Source organism: Agelaius phoeniceus, chromosome 4 (assembly GCF_051311805.1).
Source record: "Agelaius phoeniceus isolate bAgePho1 chromosome 4, bAgePho1.hap1, whole genome shotgun sequence".
NCBI lineage: Eukaryota > Metazoa > Chordata > Aves > Passeriformes > Icteridae > Agelaius > Agelaius phoeniceus.
In genome coordinates, this window is record NC_135268.1 from 12,430,430 (window position 1) to 12,455,873 (window position 25,444).

The 25,444-nt window shown below is 46.6% G+C and overlaps 1 protein-coding gene and 2 long non-coding RNA genes across 3 annotated transcripts; 2 read left to right on the top strand and 1 right to left on the bottom strand.

Annotated features, from left to right (window-relative positions):
- Positions 1–258: 258 nt before the first annotated feature.
- LOC143693821 (uncharacterized) lies at positions 259–2,946 on the top strand. The gene is made up of 4 exons (XR_013181801.1): positions 259–831; positions 1,277–1,313; positions 1,675–1,752; positions 2,839–2,946. It is a non-coding gene; the product is annotated as an uncharacterized LOC143693821 (long non-coding RNA).
- A 1,879-nt stretch (positions 2,947–4,825) lies between these two features.
- LOC129120154 (uncharacterized) lies at positions 4,826–10,607 on the top strand. Its single transcript, XR_008534198.2, has 5 exons — positions 4,826–4,911; positions 6,033–6,158; positions 7,746–7,900; positions 9,643–9,744; positions 10,512–10,607. It is a non-coding gene; the product is annotated as an uncharacterized LOC129120154 (long non-coding RNA).
- Positions 10,608–13,942: 3,335 nt separating this feature from the next.
- Positions 13,943–15,604, bottom strand: STBD1 (starch binding domain 1). Its single transcript, XM_054633667.2, has 2 exons — positions 15,305–15,604; positions 13,943–15,194 (listed from the first exon to the last, which is right to left on the bottom strand). The coding sequence occupies exons 1-2, from the start codon at positions 15,540–15,542 to the stop codon at positions 14,392–14,394; spliced, it is 1,041 nt and encodes a 346-aa protein (XP_054489642.1). The 5' UTR covers positions 15,543–15,604; the 3' UTR covers positions 13,943–14,391.
- Between the last annotated feature and the right edge of the window lie 9,840 nt (positions 15,605–25,444).

Consider the following 25,444-nt stretch of genomic DNA (forward strand, 5'->3'; position numbering starts at 1 on the left):
GCGATTACCTCTTGAATCTACACCCTCTCTCTCACCTTGAAAATACTAGGGAACACAGGAAGTTGTCCTCTCTGCTGAGATGGGTGTAAAATTAAAAATATTCTAGTTTGTATTACTGAACTGGATTTAGGGCAAGATGCCTTTCAATCTTTTGCTTCTGACCCTCTGGGCTTCTCTTTGGTGGGAGAAAGGCTAAGTCCCCTCACACGACTTCTGCCTTCAATCAGCTCACGGTCACCCCTCCAAAACATCCCACCTTTCTGGCCAAATATCACATGGAAAATAATCTAAACCCTTCCTTATCCCCGTGAGGGGATTTTTTTTCAAGCCTCAAGCACCAACATGGCGAAACCACCTGGGACCCACAACCACAAAATGGTGCCCACGCCGTGAGGGGACAGCGGCCATGTTGGGCCTGAGAGGCTCGGCGCCGCGATCCCTGATGCAGCCAGCGGGTCTTCCAGAAGGAGCTAGCAGCTCGGGATGGCTCCTTCTCGGGGAGGAGCTTGGCGGCTCTCCCTGGGGCGGGCTGGGGCGGCAGCAGCGCCCTAAGAAGCGAGGAGCCCCGGGAGCGCGGTGTCCCAGCGCGCTGAGGGGACGGAGCTGCCCGGGCGCCCCTCGCGGCCGGAGGCGGGAAGCGGGAAAACGACGGGGCCTGGCCTGCCTGAGGACACGCGGCTTCTGGCGGCGCCTCGGAGCTGCCGTGCCTGCCATGGCGAGGCTGAGGGGCTTTTCTCCTCTGCTTGCCTTTCTGGCCCCTCAGGGTCGGACTCTGGAACCAAGGGCTCCGACTTTCTCCTCAGTGACGCACCCTCGGGGCGGCTGTGTCAGGTTTGTTGAAGGTGTTAAGTTAGCCAGGTATGGCAGGTGCTGCTGGGCCTCTTGGCCTGCAGTGTAGTCACCAGTGCTCCAGAGGACGAGTAACTCAGGAAAATCCAAATAAACGGAACAAGAAACCTGTCAATACCATCTGATTTAAAAATGCACTGATTTAAAACTGCCACTAACAGTTTTCCTCTCCTTTCATACTCCCTTTCTCTCTCTCTGTCTCTTTCCTCTTCTTTTTCTCTTTTTTCTCTTCTTTTTCTCTTCTGCCTGCATCTGGATCTGTCCTAAGAAAACAAACCAGAGGATTTGGAAAAGGAGAGAAACTTACCTCCCCATAAATACCTTTAAGTCCTCCTGCAGTTTTAAAGTTAGGTGGGCAGAATTAATTTTGTTACATAAAGTTGCCTCTTAATAGATTAAAAAGTAAATGCATGTCTTTTCTTCACAGGTGCTGTTCCAATGAACAAGAATATCCAGGAATTAAGGTAGTACACAGGATTTGTTAGTTATTAGAAAATTCCTATTCCTGCTATGTGTCGTGGTTTTTTTTTTTCCCAGAAGATGGTGCTCAAATTTAGTGGTTTTTATATGCACTTGTATGTCTAAGATTTGAAAGTTTCTCCCACAGCAGGATCATAAATTAGTTTGAAAATTGATAGCAAACAGTGATTTGATTTACTGATTGAGTCCAACTGATGAGTCAAACTGATACCACACCCTCAGGAATGGAGTAAATAATCCATTGCCTGATCAGTTCCAGTGAAATAAGACAGTATGAATTGGCTCATGTTTCCTTCCTTTTGTAATCAAGGTTTTAGATAACCAAACTTTCCTCTTATTCTACAGTTTCTTTCAGAAAGGTGGAGATGTGCAGAAGAGGCTGCATGAAGTGAGATGAAATTTGGGGCAGCTTCTTAAATTTAGGTGAGTCCTTGTCACTACTGAGTCTTTGGGCAGTTTCACCAGCACTATTTTGAGCAGTCTCTTTTTGATTTAAGTCATGCAGCAGCATCAAGTGAGGTACCTATTCTCTATTTTTTTTTATTCTTAAAGCATAACCAGACATTTTTCACATGTTCCATGGAGAATTCCCTTGGGATGGGGTGAATAGGAAATAGCAAGCAATGTTTTTGAGGAGTTCAATAATCGTTCCAATAAAAGATGTTTATTTGCTCTTTCTTATGACTTTCTGCTGCTCTTTCCTTCCATGCTGATCATTTTCTGGTTTAGTTACTGCCACAAAAATTCTATTTTGGAAGAAAATTACTTTTATAAGCGTTGCTTAGGTGGACACGTGGAATTTGTTGGGACATCAGTTCCACCATTAAAAGAAAAGACTGACAGTAATTTTGGTGGTTAAATCAGTTTTTTCTTGCTGGTTTCACTAAGAGTTTTGTCCTTTCTTGTTTATGATGTCCTAATTTTTGCCCTGCCGTCCACTTGAGTTACACAGTAACCCCTTCAAAGTTAAAACATCCCCATCTTGATACTTAATAACACAACATCGAAGTTACTATGTTTCTGACAAGTGAAAGAAGTTACTTTTTGCCAAGAGGAAATGATAGCCAGTGTTTTCTTTCGGGAGGAGGATTGAGCAGCTCAGAAATGACCACGAGGTGGCAGCACCGCCTCGCAAAACTGGCATTTGCCTGCAGCTTGCAAGTAGCAGCCAAAGCCTGCTGCAGACAGGTTGTTAAGTCTGGGGTTTGATTGTTGTGTAGGAAATGTTAAAACTAACATTAGTTTGACAGAAAGCTTAATCTGCTACTACACTCCACTCTCTGCCCTATTCTTTTGGTTTCTCAGTGCTTTTGTTTAAGTGAAGCACTGATTGCATAGACTGTGAGGTGAAGAGCAAAGGGATTAAAACAGAAACCCCACAAAACCACACAATATAGAGGAGAGAGAAAACATCCATGTGTTAGGCAGGCTCGGAATGAGGAGGCTGAGGTTGCTTCTCCTTCGATGGTTCTTACAGCTTCTAATTTTTCCACCTCAAACTTCCCATAGAGAACAAGCAAGGACCCCGAATTTGATGAATCCACATCACGTCTGTCACCTGGAATCCACAGTTTGTCAGCTCTGTTCCCAGTTGGGAGAAGTTAAGAGGATCTGTAAAAACAAGGTGTGTATGGATTTGCCCTGTTAGCACTGGTGCCAGATCTGAAATGTTCCAGAGACAGGAGGGAAGCCTCTTGATGAGGGATTGCTTCAGAAAAAACTGTCTGGACAATAGGATAAATTTCATTAAGGTAAACTTGGCACATAAGAGTATCTTTATTTAATAGCCTTGTAGACTGGTCCATCTCATAAACTGGCAGAAGTTGCCTCCTTTCAGAGAAAGTGAACACTACTTGGTACAAAACATGTTTGCCTGGAGATTTCTGAATGAAGCCATAGTAAAGGAATAGTCTTTGGTGAAAAAAGGACTTTTTTTCCCCAAGTGTAATTTTACCATTCCAATCAGCATTTATGTTGTAGATAAGGGTCTTCTGAAGAGCTCTGGATCAGGGTGGAAGCCAAATTACTCTCCAGAACCTCAACTAACTCTGAAATGAAACTGAGCTTGATCACTAAAATAAGGCAACACAATTAGGAGTACACACAGGGAATAACTCTGTTGGGCCAAAAGATAACATTTGTGCTTCTTTCAAGTAGGACCTAGAAGAAAACTGGACGGAATGGAATTTACTGTTTAAACAGAATGCTTTAAGAGAATTCTTCATGAATATTTGCCCTTTTCTAGGTCCAAGACTTTGAGAAGCAGTTGTACCTAGCTCATTCTGAGACAGCAGAAGCTCAGGCAGCACTCAGAATTCCAAACTGAGGACACTGGTTATTTCTCAGACAAGAAATACAGGATATGGTAGTCCCATGCAGGTCAGCATCCTCAGAAGAAAAATCACTCCAGGCAGCATTTAATTCTCTTTGGTGAGAAGGGATTTGAGTGCACATGGGGGTGCTGCTACAAGAGAATGGCAGTCGTGTTCATAAGCTACGCCTGGGGAGTTTAATTATTCTTTAAAGCCATCAGCTATCAACAAGTAGTTGACAAGTAGTTGGTCTGTTTCACTCTGGTTTTCTTTCTTGCCCTAAACTGGGATTTTAAGTAGTGGTGTCCATTCGTCTTTGTGGTTATTTTATATAATTATGTATGTTACACATGCTTGTTTTTTATGTAAGCAGTGTCAAGGATGAGAAAGAAGCCAGAATATGTGAAATGGAGGCCAAGCTGAGCAAACTGGAGCTGGAAAAGATTCAACTGGTTAGCACATGCACCAAGAGGCTCCAGGCACTGAATGATGCAAAACTGGAAAAAGATGATCTCCTGCAGGAACTCTAGGCTGGCCAGAGGGAGCTGGCAGGCCTTGCACATGGGGAGCCTCAGCTCAGCTCCCACAGCTGCTAATTTGGGCTCATGTTAAAAATAAAAGAGCAGCCTGCTGGCTGAATCCAAATATGGCTGCTGGTACAGCATGAGGTTCCTGCCAGCCCAGAACGGTCAGATTGTTCCAGGGAGCTATGTGGGATTCTGCCACTCAAGGGGGGGACACAATCTTAATGGCCCATCTCACTATGAGCAGAAATATTTAAAACTGGGTGAGTCAGGAGATGAAAAAAGCAGATCTAGTAAATCACAGAAGAGCAACCTGACCCTTTTTTCAAGAGTGGTATGTAACAGCAGTACTGGATCCCATTAACCATCTATGGCCAAATTATAGTGCAGCTTGGTTTTGTTGCAAATTTGCCACCATGGAAGGATATTGTTCCCTTCTGGGATGTTCTGGTGTGCATGTTATGGCTGCCAGGCTTGTATAAGCAGTTGCTTTTGTGAGCCTGTCAGCAAAGGCATCCTGCAGTATTTCTGTGCTGATAGCAGGAGGTAAATACAGCACGCCTGTGTGCACCTTGTTTTTGTCAGAGAGAGGACAGCAAAGAGTGCAATCCCCCAAAAGTTAGCACAGTTCATTCATGCCCTTTGTGTGTTCTGTTGCAGGCATCCCTGCAGTTTGCAGAGTGCCAGTGCATCATGCAGTGCCAGGAGCCATGCACTGCTGGCTGCAGCACACCTTGGATGTGAGAGTGAGTGCTTTCCTGGGAAGCATGGGCCCAGCTGCAGGTTTATTTGCTTTGGGGCCTGGCTTTAGGTTAACCTCTTCTGTGCAAACAGCTCTCAAAAGTCTGTGTTCTGAAACCCTTTTCTGTGTGGAATTCCTCAGTGCTGCACATGTCCATAATTCCAGGTTTTTGGAGTGCTATTTGCAGTAATGACAACAAAATATTAGATGGAGTCCAATCCCTATCTATACTCCTTAGATGGATAGAGGATATTTTTTACTTTTGCCTTATTTCTAACCGTGGACTCTTCAGGCTGCAGTGAGGCTACTGCTCTAAATGAAGGGTACCTTGGGAGGAGCAGTTTCATCACAAGAAATTATCATTCATTTTAGTGACTCACCCCAGCTGCTGGCTTTGAAAGAGGAACAAAGTGCTATATTCAAAATACAACTCTACATAAGTGCGGTAACCGTGACTTTAAAGTTCCCGCCTGCGCCGCCGTCCCCGCCTGCCAGCAGACAGAGCGGGAGGAATTCGCGGTTTCTCGGTTCGGCGCGCGGGAGCCGCTCCGCTGACAGTGGCACGCTGGATCGGCTGTCAGCTCTAGAGGCGGACAAAAAGGCACGGGACCACAGACAGGGAATGGGGAGAGCGTCCCCCCGACCGGGGCCAGTCCAGATTTTATTCCAGAACGAGGAGTACACCCAGGGGAAGCCACCGGATCGAAGGGCGGCGGGGGGAGGGAATACATGTGTTATATAGGAGAAACGGGAGGGGGAGAGCTCAGACAGCCAGCAAATGGGAGCCCATGGTGAGTGCGGGCTTTTCAGAGAGACGGAACGGGTAGCCAACCGAGAGAGCTCAAAGGTGGGAGCCCGGTCCCCGGCCCAATAATTCCGTGTATAACACCGAAGTTTCTGGATAAAAGGGGGGCATTTGGGGGTGACAGGGCGCGGGCTTCCAGCGTAACTGGTGATTGACAGATAACTGGGAAAGAGGGGGAATTCCAGACAGAACCAGTATACAGAAAAAGGGGGTAACAGAACATTCCAACTTCAACCGGGGGAGCATAATAACACATAAGCAATACAAAAAGTGCTTCAGAGGACGAATGACCAAGGTGGGGAACTTTTGTTTTTCCCCAGGAGCTGCAGGGCCCAGGCTACTCCTCAGCTTCTGCCTCAGGGAAGCTGCAGCACTCTGTGCCTCAGTCCCACCTGCTCTCTGCTGTCTGGCCACATGCCCTGCACCTGCCCAGCTCTGCCCCTCAGGTGAGTTCCTGCCTCAGCATGGACACCAGCATGTCCCAAACAGCAAAAATAACATGGAAGTTTTTCAGGGAAGAGCATCTGCTCTTCATCAGCATCTGAGAGCAAATTTGTAACGCCTAAGGTGAAATAATTCCTGTAGCTTCACATGTGCTGGGTCCTTTCAGATTTTTTTTTGGTGTAAAAAACAATGTGACAACTATAAAATCCTGTAGACTATGCTAAGAGTTTATTTTACCTCTACCACAAATAACATTCATGGACTATTAAGTCTGAAGGTAAGTGGTTTGGTTTTCACTTTTTTTTTGCTGTTTATCACATTTGACAGTGAAAATAGATTTGTGCTTAGTTGTTGATACATTTAATCATCTGCTTGATATTTGAATCTTCCTCCAACCTGGCTTTTACTGATTTTGATCAGTTTTATCCACACCATTTTTCTTCCTTTTGATTTTGTACGTCTACCTTTTAGATTTAAATTAAATACACTGATTTTTCATTACAGAAAACATCAACTTTAACCTCTCATAAAAAAAAAAATACTTTAGATATTTTCTTCATAGATTTTGTGTAAATCTCCTGAAGTGACTTGATGTTTCTCCCAGGTATTTTCATTAATTTCAGCCTCAAAACCCATAGGAGGCCACAAGTTAGTGCAGGCAAGTTTCAGGAAGATTTTCTGGTTTGCTTCCTGATGTGGTGGCAAATATTTCCATCAAGGAACAAAGGATAGTTCCTTCTGTGAAATCCCTGCAGCATCAGGCACTCCCATTCTCTCTTCTCAGTGTTAATCAATTTATACTTCTGAACATAAAGAAGGAAAAAGGACTTATTTTTAATTTAGTACTACAGTGAGGACCCAACAGGTTGCAGGAGCACTTGAATCAAAGTCTACTTAAATCTTCTTAGTTCCTGCATCATTAGTTATTATAGAAAATGAAGCAGCTGCAACACTTGAGACAGACTTGGTTGGGTGATAGTCAGGTTTCCTAGCTGGAGTGTGGAAAAGGAGGATTTGGTCTGACTCAAAGTCACTTTAACCCATTATGAAGCTGAGGATTTGTTGCCCATATAAGCCCTGCTGAAACCAGTGTTTTCACATTAAAAATTACTTTTATTTTAAAATGAAAATAGGGTAGCAAAGTTTTTCCAATGTTCTGAGTTTTTCCATCTCTAGGTGGAGCAAAGGTCAGTGGGAGTAGTGCTTTGAACATGTGGAATGCTGAAAAATCCAGTTTTCATTGAAACAAAGGGTTCTTTGAACCAGGCCTTTGCCTCAAGTCCTGAGCAGTAAAATGAGAATAATTTTGCACTTGATGTCCGTGATGGCTGTGGCAATGAAGGGGTTTGTATCTGCAGACAGCTCAGCTGCTGCAGAGTTTGCATGGCAAACATGGAATGAGTTTGCCTGGCAAATGCCCCCAGGTGCTCCTGTGTCTCCCTTCAGTCCAGCGGTATCTGGGGTCACAGGTTAAAAAGGACAAAACAAGAGTCAAGGGGGAGAAAATACATGCATTTGGATGAGTTGAGGCAAGAGCTGACAACAGAGTGCCTTTGCAAATACTTTTTAACTGAGTTATTTCATTTCAGAAGCCTACCAAGCTGGACGTTTTGAAGGAAGAACCATTGCAGGATCTGAAGAGGATTCTTCAAGAATTAACAAGCTCAGACAGTGAACTTCCCTCTGTGGATCTCAGCAGCCATGGTGGGAGAAAATGCCCTTTAACAACCATAAGGAATGCAGGGTAAGAATAATAGGTTTATTTCTGTTGTGTGCTGTGTACTTACAGTGCCCTCTGAAACTGGGATCTGGCTCTTGACATGCTTCAGGAACAGTGTGGGATGTGTTTTTGCAAGGTCAGGTTTACACATAAACTTGAGATAATCTGGAAGCTTCCAAAGCTTCTGTTGTTTGCCAGGTCACTCAGATGCTTTAGGTGGAAGGGAAATAGAAGTTGACCACACCATTTGCCTTTAGTGCTTGCTTTTATTTTTGTTCAGAACTCCTTTCTTCTTTTCCTGCCATATGTAAATATCCAAATGCCGGATTTTTTTTTTTTTTTACCAAACACATGATAATGACAGCAGTACATGAAGTTGAAAAATCAATACAGCATGCAGTCTGATGTTTCTAATCCAGAGCATATGCATAATTCATAAAAAAAATGTAATCCATGATTTTTGATTAGGATTAAATCAAAACTGCAGCTGGAGAGGCTGCTGCTGCAAGCACAGTGGAAAAGCACATTTTAGGACAGTGAGAAGTGCTTTGACTTAGCTGAGTAACCTGCCTCTCACAGTACTCCTTTGAGGTTCAGTTTCTAAGGCTTTTTTAATACAGCCCTAATGCTGAGCTTGTTTGTCTTGTTTTATTCATAATGCTAAGAGCTTCCTGGGGGTTATAAAACAAAGCTTTCATGTCACTTTCATCCCTCTAAGCAAGAGCTCTGAAACATATTTACATTGTTTTTTTTTCTTCATTTCCATGGCTAAGACCTGGAGACTCCATATGAGAGCTTCACACTGTCACTGTGGGTGCTGGCTAGCATGACCACACTTCAGCATAACCCTTCCAGAATGCAGGTTTTGCCCTCATTTTGCTTTCAGGTGTCCTTTCTGCTCACATCCTGCAGATCCTCAGTCCCAGAGTGTTTCCCTGCTCCTTACATCCCTTGGTAAATTTTCCTGGCCGCACTGATGTCAAACTGGAGCATTACAGAATATTATGGAGAATGTAGTCCCAACATAGTATTTTTTCCTAGGAATTTACTCAAATACCTCTTAGCAGGTGGTATTACAGAGACTGTATTGCAGTTGGTACAAAAATCTGTATCTTGTTAGAAAGCAGCTCCTCAGAGGCTGACATAAGCACACCCAAAATTGGTAACTTCCATGTTACTTGTGTAATTAGCATCCATAGCATTGTCACATTTTTGGAGCCTAAATTTTAGGCTCTTGAGTTCTTTATTTGGATACTTGCTCTTAACCACCCCACCCGATGAGCTTGCAGCCGGCCCTGCTGCCTCACCTGAGCCCAGCCCAGCCCCAGGGAAGGTTGGCGCTCCCCAGGGAGCAGCCACAGGAATAGGTATGTCCAATCCCACATCCTGATCAGGGTGCCTTCACCCCCTCCCAGTTCTGTTCAGGCAGAAGGTTTAATCTGTGATAAATGAATTGTGAGTAAAGCATAGCAGCTAATTAATCTATTACACAGTCAGAAGATAAATTTCATGCGCCACTAATTTTAAGGCCTGTTTAGTTGCTTTATTCAAATTAAAATGCTGTAAGGATGCTTGACATCAGTACTTGCAATAAAAAATGTTTGTAATAGCTGTTGTGGTTCCTGTAACACATTTAGTCAAGTTCTGGGGTTTACTGAAAATGTTGGTGTAGATTTTATTTCATAGGAACTCCAATTTAAAGGGAATGTTTCGATAATTTATTATGGGCTTTTTTATTATTACTGATGATAATATTTTTTCTCTAGCTTCTCAGCCCATGGAAACTAGTGAGCCCACATCAAAGAGGCTACAGAACAAGATGGAGAGCCTGCAAAACCTGGTGGAATCATCACAGATAAAAAACCAAGGTGCCAGTACTTACCAAAAATATTCCTGTTTTATTGAAAAAAAAAGCCATTCTCCAGAAACTGCTGTTGGTACCTGCCGAAGCACTGCCTGTGCTTTTACTAGCACACACTAGTTTAACTTGTGCATTATCCTGCTCCTGGTAGAGTAATTAGATTAACTCCACAATGCCCCTTAACTCTAATAAGCTTCAGGATCCTTAACATGTCAAACATGGCAGCTGCTCAGGGGTGTCCTCATGTGCTGTCATGGCCAATTACAGGGAATTTTTGACAAGCTGATGATGCTTTCATGCAAACTGCAAGATTTCCAAAACTTAGTTGCATGAGCTCCTGGCATGGCAGGATGCCAGATGAGATGTGGTTTATTTTCTCTGTGCTTTTTCTTATTGCGTATTCCAGTCTCTTCCCCTTTTCTCCTTTAAGTCTCATTGCACAGTTTTGGGAAATTATTTCCCCTCATCACACAGTGCGTTTGTGTCAGGGACATACAAGTGACCTGATGTAGGTAAAACTAATCAAGTTATTTATATAAATAAGTCAGAGCTAAGTGTTCTAATTTTTGTTCTTTGCCATCCATTAATATCCTCAGTGGCTTGTATGTAGTCACATAAAGAATTGCAAACTGAGGCTGCATTTGTAAGGGCTTTATAGGTACAGCATAACTTGTTATGGGAGGACTCTGTGAAGCTTCAGCTGGCTGTACCTGAAACCTCAGCCTTTGGAACATAAGGTGGTGTTCAGCTAATCTGTTCTTCTGCTATTTTCAGCCATGTCTCCAATGAGCAGAACTCAGGAGGTGAAGACAAAGAAATGCAAGGAAAAGGAGAGAAAGCTGTCCAAGTGAAGGCACTGTATGCATTAGTGATTGCTTTCATGTAGGTACATTGTGTTTAAGTTGGTTTTAAATATTAATAATAAAAGCCCTCACAATTTTTTTAAATTCTTGTTTATAGCTCTTATTTTAAATTAGCAGGAAGTACAGAGCAGAAGGGAACTTTAAGGATAATTTCATCTCCTTCCAACCCCTTGCCACAGGCTGCAGCACCTTCCACTATCCCAGGTTGCTCTAAGTCCAATCCAAACCAGCCTTGGACACCTCCAGGGATGGGGCAGCCACAGCTTCTGTGGGCATCCTGTGCCAGGGCCTCAGCACCCTCACAGGGAAGAATTTCTCCCTATGTCGAAGCTAAATTCTTCCTGATGAAGCTTGAATTCCACACTGTACCGTGATTCATTTAAGAAGAATGGACTCACCCAACTTGTGTTTGCATCTTGTGTGGGGAGAAGAAATTACTGAGTTGCTCTTCAGCTGTCCTCAGTTACTGCCAACAGTATTTTAATTGGAGGAATTTTTTTAGTTTTCCTTATACTAAAGATACTTTTTGCAACAGTGTTGCAAATTCAGACAAAAGATTCGTAAATACATCTCCCCTTTCCTAGAAATCAGTTGCATTGAAAATTAAAGGATTGGATTAGATGGCACATGAATCACAGTTTGGACTTGCCACAAATACTGGACAAATCTTCCAAAATTTTCTTAAGGGGAGAGTCAGGTGTAGAGAATAAGAACCCCTAGGAAAGGTCACTGTGAAGTGCACTTCCAGTTTTGGTCAAGGAGCCAAGCTAAAAAAGAGTTTCAGAAGCTGCATCTGTGTGCCAAGGGCAGGGGGCAGGTGGAGGGGTCAGAGAGAAGGGAGGGACATCTGCCAGTGCAAAACAGCAGCTTAACATCATTTGGAGATGGCATTCAGAGAGTTGGGGACAGGTCTGGGCTTCCCCCTGCCACCAGCAGCAGGCAAGGAACAGGCTCATAGACACATGAGCCTTAGAGCAGCTGAATGTATGCAGCCCTTGTTATTCCATGTCCTGCAGGTGGATGGCACAGCAGGACTGTTGGGCCAAGCTTGCCCACAGCAGGGACACCACAGATGGCAACCAGCCCCTGGGAGAGAAACCTAACAGCAGGCTCATAGGTGCAGAGACTCCAAAGGGTGAGTTCCATTCCCAGAGACAATGTGAGATGGGCATGGGTTTTGCAAAGCAAAATAGCTGCAGTGAAGGTTTTTGCTGGGGACTTTAAAATGGCTAATGCCCAGTCCTCTCAGGCTGCTTGCACAGCTCACCATCCAGCTGCAGCATTCAGCATTTGTGCACCAAACTACTTGACAAAAAGGAGTAGTTTGTGTTTCACATAAAAGCAATCAAATTCTGTCTAATTTGACAGAAGTTGGTTGTCAGGGGTATGAGCAGGTGAACTTTAAAGGTAGCTCTGTGATTGCAGGCTTTGTCAAGCTGTGAGTGAGGCAGTTTTGTTTGCTTGGACATGTCCTGAGCCACTGGCTGTTAGATCCACGCAGGAATGTCAACACTAAGTTGTTTGTCACATATAGCTGCACTGGTCTCACAGCCAGGACATTGTATTAGACAGCTATCAGCCATTCCAGCAGCATCTTTTATATGCAGCAAGGCAACTTTGTTTAAATCTGCCTTCACCTTTGAGCAAATATTGTTCAATAATGAGAAAACATACCTGTGAACTTGGAGAAAATACTAATAGGTTCCTCCAGAAAAACTGAAGTCCAGATTTCTTTCTTTCACCATACCCAAACCATTTAATTTACGTACCACAGGTCCTGCTGGGACTGTCATAATAACTTAAAGGCTTTTTTAGCAAAAGCTCAGTGCAGGTCTTGGTAGAAACCCTAGCTGATCATTCAGCAAGGTGATACAATCATGAGGACTGTGTTGTCTGTGGGATCAAAGCACAGGGTGCTTAATTAAAAAATTAAGTTGTTCTCAATTTAAAAGACTTCTTGGGGTTGGTCTGTTTGACATGTTCACCATTGCATTAGAGAATCTATTCTCGCATAGGTTAAGGAGCTTTCTGGTGAATAACTTAATCTAATAGCACAGTTAATCTCCTCAGACAAGCCTCAGGCGTGCGTATAAATACGCTCAGGCGGCAGCTTTGACCTCAGGGATTCCTGAAGAACACCTTCTGTTGCTGCTGAATATTACCTGTAGTATCCTCTTCAGTTTCTTGTGAGAAAAGCCAAGTGCTAAGAATGCAGCTGAGGTTTTTCTGCTGGATAAAAATGAAAATTCCAAATTGCGTATTGGAATTGGCCTAACTGTCTCTCCCTCCTCACCCTCCCCTCAATACCCTCCTGGGGTTCCTTGAGCTATTTCCAGGCCAGGTCTGCAGGAGCAGGCAGCTCAGCCCTCCCTCACTGAACAGCTGGTATCCAAGTCCCAGTAAGAACATTGCCAACACTTGTTCTTCCCAGCAGCTCTAGCACTGTCCCACCAACTGGATGCCCATTAACCCACCAGATGCAGGAGGTCAGCTCTGAAGTTCATCTTCCAGTCTTTCACCAAAGCTATTCTATTTCACATGTCCAGGCTGCTCTACTGCACAGAGCAGGAAGGCATTAGCAAAGGCATTTAGTGATGTCCTTTTTGAAGTACCTCTTCCAAACTAAAGTTGTAATTTGTATACTTGCAGATCTACAAAACTCTGCTCTCCCAGACCAAACTCACTCAAGGCAAAGGCTGTTTGCAGGCTTGGTCTTGTAATGCTCGGTTCAGCATCATGGAGAGAGGAGCTTGCTCAAGTGGCAGCATGTATTTGTACCTAAAAATACAAAAGGCAGGGAAGCAGGGCAGCTTTCTGCTTCTATCCTATAAAGATACCAACTAGCTGAAGCTGGAAGCATGCTACTTCATCTGGCTTACTAGAAGGCCACAGCTTAAAATAAATTCACGGTGAAAAGCTTAGGCTTAAAAAAATATTTACAAGTTCAAGCCAAGTATTTGCTAACAATACTGTGGTACTGTTCATCAGTATGCCACCCCTCTCTGTTTCAGCCAGAACCCTAATCCCTGGCCATCGCAGTATTCCAGGTTTTTTTAAAAGCCTGTTCCCACCCTGACAAAGTAATTCATTAAGCCGAGACAGTCCTTTATGACCTTTGCTCTCCCCTCAGCCGGAGTGGAGCTGCCTGCCAAGCCTTTCATTTGAGCCGAGATGATTTCTGGACAGTAGGGGGTAGAGAATGAACTATTTTGGAGTTCAACCTTTTGTTACTCAAGAGGGAGGGCCACTTCTCAGCACTTGCTTAGCACTAAGATTTCAGGTCAAGTGGCTCACTTGGATCAAAGTTACCAAAATGAGTGAGGTCACTGGTCAACTGATAAAGAACTGTCAATCTGAAAATGTTTATTGTTTCCTTAATACATTACATAAATTAAAACACTTAAGTTCCTGTTACAGTGTTGGTAGTCACACCTCCCAGTATGCTGCCCAAGCCCAAGCAGTGGGTATCAAGATGCTTCCCATAGCCCCACTCAAAGCAACACTAACTCAAGTCCAGGGTCCAGATCCACCTGGGCAAGCAGGTGCTTGGAATGCTGCTCATGCCTTCTTAGCCTACCTTGTGTCTCTTTAGCATGCACTCAAAGTTGATTCTTCAGGTTGCCAAAAGATTTCCTAAAGAGATCTGCTGCTTACGTGGTTGGATACGGGATTTCCAGAGCTCTGCACTCAAGAGGGTCTCCTAGAGAAGAAGGGGAGCCCCCCTAAGGTTTAGGGGCTCGGTGGTTCACCTAGGCAGGTCTGCCATTAGACCAGCAGCTTCCACCTTCCCATTAATGGTATCCCCACCACTGATGAACAATTTGATCTTCGTGTTCAGTCACTAGGGTCCTGTTACCACATTCTTCCCAGCGTCTGACCTTGCCATTCTCCACCAAGATAAATTTCCACTCTACTCTGGTGTCTGCGGGCAGACTGATGGATTCGGACCAGAAGCCATCCTTGTCACGCTTGAGGGGCACGTAGCTGTGCCACTGGCCCAGACACTCGTGGTCCCCCGTAACACCGATGAGCTGTGTGTCAGAGTGGGTGATGTAGTGCACTCGGAAAGCCACGTGGATGTTCTGGAACATGGGGGGCACGGCTGCAACTCGCTTTGCTTTCGTGTCCCCGTCACAGCAGTCTCCTGGTTCCCACTCCTTGCTGTCTGAGTCTTCCATGCTACCATCCTTCCCTTCGACCAGGTGCTCAGAAACAACTTCCCACTCTTCATGGTCCAAGTCCCTCCTCTCAGCTGGCTGACACGGCTGCTCCTCACTTCTGTCCTTACACTCATTGTCAGAGGCCCCTGCCAAGTTCCTCAACCACCATCTGTCACTTGCCTGTCCCACCTGGGCTTCCACTTCGCCTGCCTGGCTGCCGGCCATATCAGCCGGATGCTCCCCCGCGTCCGTGACACCGCGCTTCGGGATCAGCTGCTCCAGCTCCACAGGTTCGCCCAAAACTGCACCGCTCGGGACGTGGTTAAGCTGTTCCCTTGAAACAGCTGCCAGATCCTCTCCTGGATTCCAAGGGCCGGACGGGGCAGCAGCCGCCACCTCCCGCAACCCCGGCTCCCTGCCCGCCGCAGCATCCTCTGCAAGTGACATTGAGGGAGAACGAGTTAAGTTGAGCGCCGGCAAACCCAAGTCCTCGCAGGCTCGGGCAGCCCGGGACACCCGCGGCATCGCCTCCCCATCCCGCTACCTGTGGTCACCGCGCTCGCCCGCCGGGGCCCCTCTCTGCCGGCCGCCGCCTCCTCGCCGCCCGCCTCGGCTCGCCCGTCGCTGTCGCCGTACCAGAACCAGGCGACGATGGCGGCCAGCAGCCCCACGAGCAGCGCCGGCCAGAGCCCCGCGCCCAGCCAGCCCCAGCCGTGGGGCTCGGCGGGCAGCGCGGCGGCGCGGGGCGGCCGCAGCACGGGCGGGCCGCGGTCGCGGGCCATAGCCGGGCGCTGCTGCAGCGGGACCCCGCCGGGGCCGCCCCCCCGGCGCCGCTTTAAGCCAGGCTTCGGATCCGGGGAGGAGCCGCCGCGGGCCGGGCGGGGCCGGGCTGAGCCGCGCAGCGGAGGCGGTGGGAGGGTATGAACTCCCAAAGTCAGAGCGGAGAAAGTTTTCCAGTCTTCGCGCGCCTGGGCTGCAAGGGACCTCTGGAGAGCATCTAAGCCCAAGCCAACCTGTCAAGGCAGGGTCGCACAGGGCAGGTTTAATTCTAGCAGTGCTGGTGGGCTTAGATGCTCCTACAGGGGTGTGCTGAGTGGGACTGATTTGCTGATAATTTTGATGCTTGTGCTGGTAACAATCCTGTTCTGCTCTGGTATCTTTGAGAAGTGAGATGAATTCACTGATTTTGTAACCTCTTCATCATATTCTAATGACTACAAGTGGTTTCCTTAACATTGCTCTGCTTCTGTGTTATGCTCAGGAAACTTTTTGGATTATCAGGAGCCCAGAGTCCATTAGAGCATGTGATGTTTACTTAAATTTACCTTCATTTTACTACTCTTGAAGTGATGATGTCAAACCCCATTTCAGAATTGAGAGGTTATACAGATAAATCTTAGTAGAAACCCGAGAAATTTAGTAAATGCACTTTGGGACTTTGTGTTTTGAACTGGCCATTCTGGAGTGACAAACTGTGAAAATGTTTATAACACTGAAGATTAGCAGCAGAGAAGGAGTGGGGGAGGCAATTCCACTCTGTTTGCTGCCTTTTTAAAATCCATTCTCTTTATCTGACCAAAGGTGTGGTCATGACTGACTCTCTAAAACCCACTGATGAGCTTTTGCCCAGTATCTCATTAGAGAAGAGAATGGCTAAGTGGATGTCCCAGTAAGTCTATTTCCACTGTGTGAACTTCTTAATCTTTCAGTGTCAGTTAGAGCAGTGCGCCCTCAGCTTAACGGGACTGTAAATGTCACTCGAATTTATAGAAGCACAAGTGTGCAGCCTCCATGGCTGGCATGGAGGAGGGTGGCTGTGCAGAGACACAGAATTCATGATCTAAATATCTTCCCTTTCTTTGCTTACCACAGTAGCTGAGGAACCGTCTCCTCCAGCAAAGTGCTGAGCTGGTGCTTAAGTCAAAATATCTATTTTGGTACTGGGCTGTCCTGGCATGGGCTGAAAGTGCACTGCTCACATCTCCTGCTCGGTGGCACAGGGGAAAGAAAGAGCTGTGGAGCCAGGGCACTTTCTCAGTGACTGAGGGCTTGAGTGCCCTCTCTTTTACCACTGTTGGTGCTTCAAGGTGCTCCTCAGGCTTGATGCTGAGAACAAACCCTTGGCTGTAATGGCCCATGCTGACACTGAAAGTTTGCAGCGTAGGCAATATTTTTGCTGTTCACTTACATTCATCTTTTTCCTAGCCTTCAAAACAACCAGTTCCCTGCTCTGTGTCTGTGCACTACCTTGCTAAGCTGGGATTGCCAGTCTGGGCACCTCCACACTGCTGTTCTGTAAATAGTATGTGTGCACTGCAATTTAGGCTTCCCTGTCACCTCCCTGCAGCAGAGCAGGCACAACCCATTCATTATTGTAGGATTACACTAAAAGGGCATCCCCCTGCCAGCCCTCAGCACAGCTGAACAAGGAAGAACTGAGAAGAGTCACTGGGGGCTGAGGTACCTCCTCTGAAGCAAATGCACAGACCATTGCAGACAGTAACTCTTCCCTTTGAAGGCCTTGGTTCCCTCCCCTCTAGGAATTCTTCAAGTGCTCATATCATGTACAGCTTGAAGACTTCTGTCTTCTTAGAGGATTTCCAAAGCAGATAAACAGAAATGCTCCAAAATGCAACTGAGATTTTTTTTTAAGGCTTTCATCAGAATCAAACATGGTGTCTGTACAACAGAGGGAAAAGGAAACAAATTCTCAGAGTCTCAGGGCCATAATTCTGGTTCTAATTAACTCAAGACTTCATTTGTTCTCTCAGTCATTCCTGATGTAACATTATTTTGGAGAGCAGTGTTCTGTGAACGAGGCTCTGTTGCACCATTGTTTGCTCAGCAAGTGGGAGAGCCTTGGGAAAGAAGGAGAGTATTTGGAAAAGCCACACGTGACTTTGTGGAATTCCCACCTGGCTGGCCCAAGATCAGTAGCCTCAAGTCTGACACCTTTCCACATTTCAGAACCAAAACCAAAACAGGAGGGCAGGTATTTGCTCTCCCAGCCCTGTGAGCAAGGCAGCAGCCAGAGGTGGTGTTGGGGAGAGCAGTGTCTCACAGGAGCTCTGTTCCTCTGTCAGCTGTGCCACCTAGCGTGATGACAGGGGATCTCCAGGGAGAAACGGAGCACCTGCTCAGCCAGACCCGTGTGCTCCTGTCCCGCTCTTCTGGCTCTGACAGGAGCACTTGGGGGAGTATTTGGGGAGCTCCTGTGAGGCTGCCCACCCCCTGATCCCGGGGAGAGAATGCTCTTAAAGCCTTGTGTGTGTAAGATGCTTCCTCCAGTTCTGCAACAGAACAAAACAGAAAGGTGAGTCAGTAAATAAGAAATTCAAATCTGGGAGCTCTGTTACTCGCTCTGGCTGTGCTGTGGGCTCATCTGGAAGTGCCACAGGCAGCTCTTGCTAGAATAGATGCCAAGTGCCTGTGCTGCACTGCTGATGGTTTCAGTGTGAGGAATTCCTCTCCTAGTTTAACTGGAAGCAGTCAAGTGTTAAAAGGAGCAATGTCACATCACCTTTTCCCATCTTAACCGTAACCCCCAGAGCTTGGGCCGAAGTTGCCTCCCTGGGAGCCAGGTTAAAATCTAAAATTCAAGACTGATGTCATGGATGTTTTCTGGGCTTTTGTTTGATACTTTCTGCATTGGATCCCCACCCAAGCAGGTACTAAAATGGGAAAGGCAAAGTATTCATGTACTTTGGAAGAAACCATGACCCTGACTGGCATTCTGCCCCATCCCTCCCCCATTTGGTTTGGAGTAGTGTCCCAGCTGTGAGCACTGGACACTCTTGTGCAGCGTTGCACTGCAGTCAGCAGGTGGCACAGGAGGAGTATGGCTGGCAGGAAAAGCTCTTCCCTCCTAAACAGAGAGGAGAGTCTTTCTCTGAGTTGCTATTAACTTCTTGAGAAGTGGTTGGTTAGTAATGAGGACACCCCAGATCCAGACTTGCTTTCCATTATGAGCCATGAAAATCTGGAAGGCAGCTAAAAGGGACCTTGCCAGTCTCTTGCTGCATTTCCTATACTTTCTCTGGATTTCTGTGCTCTGACAGTAGTGTCAATGACAACTTTCCCTCATCCCTTTTCCTCCTAGGTTTGTTTTCCATGAGCCATTGTTTGCTAGTTTTTTCAGTTTATTAGTCAGTCTGCTGCAAGTCTCACTTTCTACTTTGTGGTTCTTCATTCTCCATTTCCCCAGCTGGTACAGCTGCATTCCAGGTGCCCTTTCATGGTTGGTGCCTGTTGCTTTTTACATCCTCCCAGGCATAAACCAAAGTACAATGTATTTGGCTAAATTGTCTCATCTCAGACTTCACTGAATTTATGGCTCTCAGCAGCTCTTAGAAATTGAATCATAAATGAGATTTCCCAGCAAAATCCTGCTGACAGCCTCTCATGGTTGTCGCACATCCTGGAGACATCATGCTTTGACTTCCATGTGGATACTTTACATTGCCAGGTCCATAGGAAATGCAGCATGACAGACAGGTGAAGTGTGGTATTATTTTACATTCTTTCTTTGATTTAGGCCAAATCTTTTTAGAAATTCTGAATATGGGTGTAATGCCCCCATATTTTAGGTGCTACTTTCCTGAAAGCTGCAAGAAAGTTGTATTGTTTTATAAATCACATGATTTAATTCCAAGTGGAGGTGGTTTTTTTGTTGTTTTCTGTGTTGCCTGGCTGCTTACCCTGTGGGGATTCTTGGGAAAGAACTCTATCAAATGGTTTGTAAGCCCTGATGGTAGTGCTTGTCTTCATGGCCTGAGTAAGTTTGATTACTTGTCTGGCATCACAGAGTTGCAGGGAGGTGCCTTCACTGGTGGTTGATATTTTACCTTCCTGGAATTACAAGCCAGGGATAAAATACAAGGCTGCAGCCGGAATTTTCAGTGTGCCCTGAAGTGCTGTTCTGCCATCAAATCTGTGGGTCCTGTTCTGAATCTGTTGCCTCAAGTTCCTCTTTGCTGGCTTTAGTGTATGAGGGGGATGTCACTGGTCACTGAGTCATGTGCTGCCTGGGTCTGGTGACAGGGGAAAGCAAGAAGTCCTTTCCCACATAGTCTTGGCAGAGGGTAGGGTGGGCCCTGAGCCAGCACCTGATGCAGTGGCTCCATCCCGAGGCCTGGGTCACATGCTAGAACTGTGGCAGGGGCACTTTTTTGCTTCCCCAAAGTGCTCCCTTTAGTGCCAAGGGACACAGCTGACCTACACAAGGTACTGCAGACTGTGCTGAAGCCTAGTGGCTCCCATCCTAGGGCCCAGCTCTGCTTTTGGCCTGTATTTAGGATTTTAAAAACTCAGAATTGAGGTTGGCAGGCACCCAAGTGCAACGGGGCACTAGGGCTGGAGCCTGGGATCTGGCAGGGAATGGGGACAGAGGAGCTGGGTTCTGGGAGAAGCAGAGACCTAGAAATAGCCCAAGGGTGCTGGGTTGCTTGGCTTTGCTGTCAGGCACCATTTGCCTTCCCTTTCTCCTCGGTGCCCCTCTGTGCTGAGCGGATGACACAAACAGCTGAAGGCAGCTCTGCAGTCAGCAGCTGTGAGCAGCTGTCCTGGAGGGAGCCTGGCCTCCTGCCCACCCAAACAGTCCTGGGATTTTGTTTACTGCACTGGGATAACACCCACATCGTGGGGCCAGAGCTTTGCCTTTGCAGGGATTCAGAGCCACGTGCTGCAGCCTGGCTCGCTACTGCCCTCAGGGGCTGGGGGGTACAGGGAAAACGGGTCCTAAGGCAGGAGATTGCACAGCCTCCCTGCCAGGATTAGACCCCCAGGATCCCCTTCTTTCCTTTCCCCTTTTGCAGAGCATTTCCCTCATCCTCCTCCCAACCTGTCCCTTGGGAGCTGTGCCTCTGGCATGTTTCCAGGGGAGCTGGTGGCTGCCGTTCCCTTGGGCAGTGCTGCCAGGGGTGGGAGCTGAGGCCTGTCCCACACACAGCCCCGTTGTTGAGCTGGCAGACAGGAGCTGTTTGTATCCAGGCTGACATACAAAGCATTTTTTTTCTGGGGGCTGCAGGATGAAGATGACTCATTCCAGGCCTACCAAGTGTGCATTTAAGTGCAGTGGACACTGGGAATCGGGGAGAGACTTCCAATGTGAGTCTTTGGTCTTTCCTCATCTGTGGCAGTGAGTTTGCTGCACTTTAAGAACAGCCGCCCCAGGTTTTATGCATGGGAAGGCTTCAGAGAGCTCAGCTGTGCTGCTCTGGAGCCATTGGTGCTGCTAACTAGAAAATACTTACATTGTGGATTTTTAATTAGAGTTAGTTGATTGCCTGAGTAAATAATAATGTGATGCAATCTGGCAAGATCATCTAATTGCAGCCTTCAATCCCTGTGTTTACTTTAGGAATGGGGGAAGATCTCAGGCTGTGGCATAAGACAGGCTCAGAACAAAGCAGACTCTGATTGTAGGTTTGCAGTCTCTCTCAAATGCAGTCAGCAGAGACCATGAAAATCCCTGGCTCTCTGTGCAAGAGCTCCCCTTTTCCTCAGTAAAGTTGTGTGCAGAGGTAGTGTGCATCCAGGCTTGAATGCAGCAGCAGACCTTCAGAGGGCTGGAGTCTGCTCTTGAACGCTTTCAGATCGAAAAGCACTTGACAATAGGCTACAAAAAGATGAAAACGAGACTCCTAGAGTTTCTGCTACGGAGCTTCCCTCACCTCTGCATGTCAGAGTGGCACTTATGTGGGACAGGACTCTCAGAAGAGGGAGAGTTATGCCATTGGTTTGCCCATTTTAAATGTGCCCTCCCTAGAACATGCAGTTCCCTTAAAACTAGGTGCAGGTTGAAATTCCAAGTCCCAGGTGGGGCAAATAAATGTAATATGTGTCTCTCTGCCCCCTCCCCTGGGGAAGGTCTGGGCCAGAGGCTGGAGTGTCCATCCCTGGGGGTTGTAGACTGGAATCCTTACCTTTTTAGGAGGCATGCATGCCATACTGTAGGGGAAAAAATGCATGTTTACCATGGATTCTGTTTGATTGAGAGGTTCTTTATGACATCTGTCATGTCCAGGGTTATCAGGAGAGGTTTTCAGGGCTGGAGGGTGGAGTCTCTGCTCTGCAGTGTCAGATATTGATGGGGAAGTGTGTGACTGATAAAAAGTACCTGGCCTGCATGACTAACCTGACTCTGTTAGCCACATGTGTCAGAAACCTTACCCACTCCTTAGAGCTCTCCCTAGAACAAAAACAGAGATACATTTTTATGGTGATTCAGGCTTTGTTCTCTGCTTGTTTGTAAGGCCAGAGTGAGCACAATCCTGGTCTGGTTTTGCATTTCTCCAGGCTTTTCTTACCAGGTTCTCCTTTGTTCTACTGCTGGGAACAGCATAGGCTCCTATCAGCTGTGTTTTTGGTTGCTCCCTGGCTGCTTCCACGCCTGTGTTTGTCCCTTGGTGTGCAGAGGATGTTCCCAATAGTCCAGGGCTGTTTGCAGCACTCAGTAGCAGCAGAACAAGTAAACCTGGTTCATCCTGCAGCTGCCTCAAGGGCTGTACAGAAAACTGTGTCAGTCTCTGTGGGTAGCACTCAAGAGTATCAGATCAAGCACTTGAAAAGACAGCGTTCTTGCTGTTGTAATCTGCATTGCAGAAGCTAAAACCTGAATTAAGGTAGTAAAACTCTGGCAGGGGGAACTTCACTGATGGGATGGGCTTGGCCCTGCAAGCCAGGCCTTCAGCAAACCTGTGTGAGTTACCCAGACAGTGCCATTTGCCAGAGCCTCCCAGCCATCCTTGCCTTCCTTTCCCAGCAAGGTCTCTGTTCCACAGCCACTGGTGCCATCCTCCCAGCCCAGAAGGCATTTCCTGCTTCAGCAGGGAGGGCTCCAGCTCTGCTGCGTGCCAGTGCTGGGAAGGAGGTGTTTGGAATGAGGAATTCAGCTTTGGGAAAGGAGGGCAGCAGTCTGGCTGCAGAAGAAAAGGTGGCCTGGAGCGACGCTCAGTGCCACACTGGCAGCACAGCCTGGCACCCCTGTGTCACAGAGCTCTTGCTGCACCAGCAGGTGAGTCAGGGGAGCAGCAGCCCCAGCCAGAAGTAGCTGAAGGGTGTGAGTGGCTGCACTGCTAGTTTTGGTACAGCTGAAGTTAGGAAGAATATGTTTGTGTGTGTGAATATAAAATGTGCCTATATCACAATTACCAGATGCAGGTGCATGTGAGTGACTAACAATCCACAAGGGCTGTGGTTATTTAGCTGGGGAGTGTCAAAAACATGAGGGGTAGGCCAAGATTTCAGAGGGAAACCCACTTTTGCTGCTAATCTCACAACAGTTAAAAGTAATAAATTCCTCAAAAGCTAAATTAAGTGCTATTGCAGGCAAATGTCTCATTTCCTGGGAGGTCACTGTCCCAAATCTGGAAATCAAGCAGTTTCTAACCCAAGAGCAAAGGTTGCTCTTACAAAAAGCACCAACTTTACTCCCAGTCCTTTCCAAGCTCGCTGACGGACCCAGTAATTGCAGCATAGCTCTGCCCTACAGTGAACTGCTTTCCTGCCAGCAATTCATTTGCCTCTGTGGGAAGAAGAAATTGAAGCTTGAGACGGTGAAATGTGATCACTACCCACTTAGAAACCTTTCAGAAATGTCTCAACTCTCAGCTGAAATCAGGATCTTATAACTAGGTTATATTATTATGTTGTTGTTGTTGTTTTTTATTAATTAAGCATAGAGTACTAGATACCCACAGTATGTGTGAGTTGTCTGGCAACAAGGACCTGTGTGAGCTGTGCAGGGAAAGCAGAAGGGCAAAGCCTCTGGAAAGCTTTTCCTTGTGTGTTACTGATGCACTTGGGTGCTTCCCAGGAGCTGCTCCTCCAGGGCTGGGAGCGTGCCCTGCACATGAGGCTTGTGCTGTGTTCTTCTTGGCCCTTGCTGTGGAACTGCAGCCAGCACAGGCTCAGTTTGTCAGCAAACTGGGAGTGGGAAGGACCTGCAGGTTCCCTGTTTTATGTTGTGTGGATGAGCTGGGCAGCCAGGTACCACAGAGCCATAGAAGGAAGCAGACTGCAGGCATCATGCAACAGCAGGACACGAGTGGACAAGCCTACCCAAACTGGAGATGAGACAGAAACTGGCAGAGTGTTTATCAGGTAAAGTACTTTTCTTGTTACAGCTGCATTTTCAGCATTGAGGTGAAAGTACTCTGGATCCTGGAGAGGCTGTTTGGTGTCTGTGTGTGCCCTGAGGTCACAGCTCCTGAGGAAGCAGCGCCTGGGTGTAAAGCAGTCAGACAGGGTGTGAACAGGTCTGTCAGCAGTGGCAGGTGGTTAAGTAAGGGCAAGCACGATTCCTATCTCAGGTATCAAAGTCCAGAGATCCATTAAGTGCCAGGGATGCACACAGAGACAAGGAGCAGTACCCTACCCTCCTGAGTGCTGTTCCAGCCCTGTTTGGGCAGCATCAAACATCCTCTGGAGAAATGTCTGACAGCTGCTAACCCCCAGGAGGAGGATTAAGGATTTCTGGGATCTGGTCTGATTTGGCTGACACTGTGCTGTGTGATTTCCTAATTCCTTCCCTTACAAGCTTTTCCTGCTTTGCATGGACTCCAAGGAGCCGCACACCTGGTGTTGCACCAACCGAATGAGCCACATCACAACCTCAGTAAATCTGGCTTTTTATGTTTATTCAAGATATTCCCAGTGCATGGGGCAGGACAATTTCACTGTATCCATGCTTTCCAGAATGGGCCTTGTATGCCTCTTGTCTCAGTAACACCATCGTGGTGCTGGGAAGGGAAGATGTGCCCCTGCTTGTTCCAGGGATCTGGAATTATGACACACAGCTGTGCCTTGAGCCAGTAGTGCACCCACCGCATTCCCAGGCTGCACTCCAGAGCTGGAGCCACTCCTCAAGGGAGTGTTTGCAGTGTATCATGGCTGCTGAGCACTTCCCTGGCTTCCAAAGGCAAAATGATTTGCCAAAATAAAAAAAAATAATTCACACTGAGAATCTAGAAAATCTGTATGGAGAAACAATGTGATTCTATGCATCATATGGGTAGATTTTTATGGAAAAAGCCAAAAAGCTGAGTTAACCAAACCCAAAATTCTGTAGGAGTCTTTGCTTGATCTATAAATATCTGTGCCGGGGTTCAGCTAAAATATTTTACAGTGAATGGAAAGTTTATGGTTTACAGAAAAAGAATTCCCACAGAAGAGTCTTTCTAAGGGGAGTGTTTTATTGCTCTAGTTAAATTAGCCTTCAAAACCAGATTCTAATTATCTACTCTGGTTCTTGGTTTTTGGAGAATTGCTGGAGAAATGGTGATGAAACAGGGCTGAGAACACCACTCTGGAATGAGAATCTAAATGAAAAAAAGCTGCCAGAACAACCTTAAAAAAATAAAAAATTAACTGTATGGGTGGAACCACAAAAATTCTGGTTTTCCAAACAGCTGTGACATGTGACCTCAGAACCTTTCATAAGCAAAAATATCCAAAAGGGCACACAGTAACATAACACTGTTGCTGCAATCACAATTACAGGAAGAAGCATTTCTGAGGGAATTAGAAAACTAGAAATTTCCTAGCAGGAAATCCACCTGATAGGCCACTTGCCCTCCTGCTCGGGAAGGCATTACTGGGATCAGGCTGGAGCTGGGAGCTGCTAGCCTCGTGGTTTGGACAGGGAGCTGACTCGTGACTGGGGGAACACTGGTGCTGCTGATGG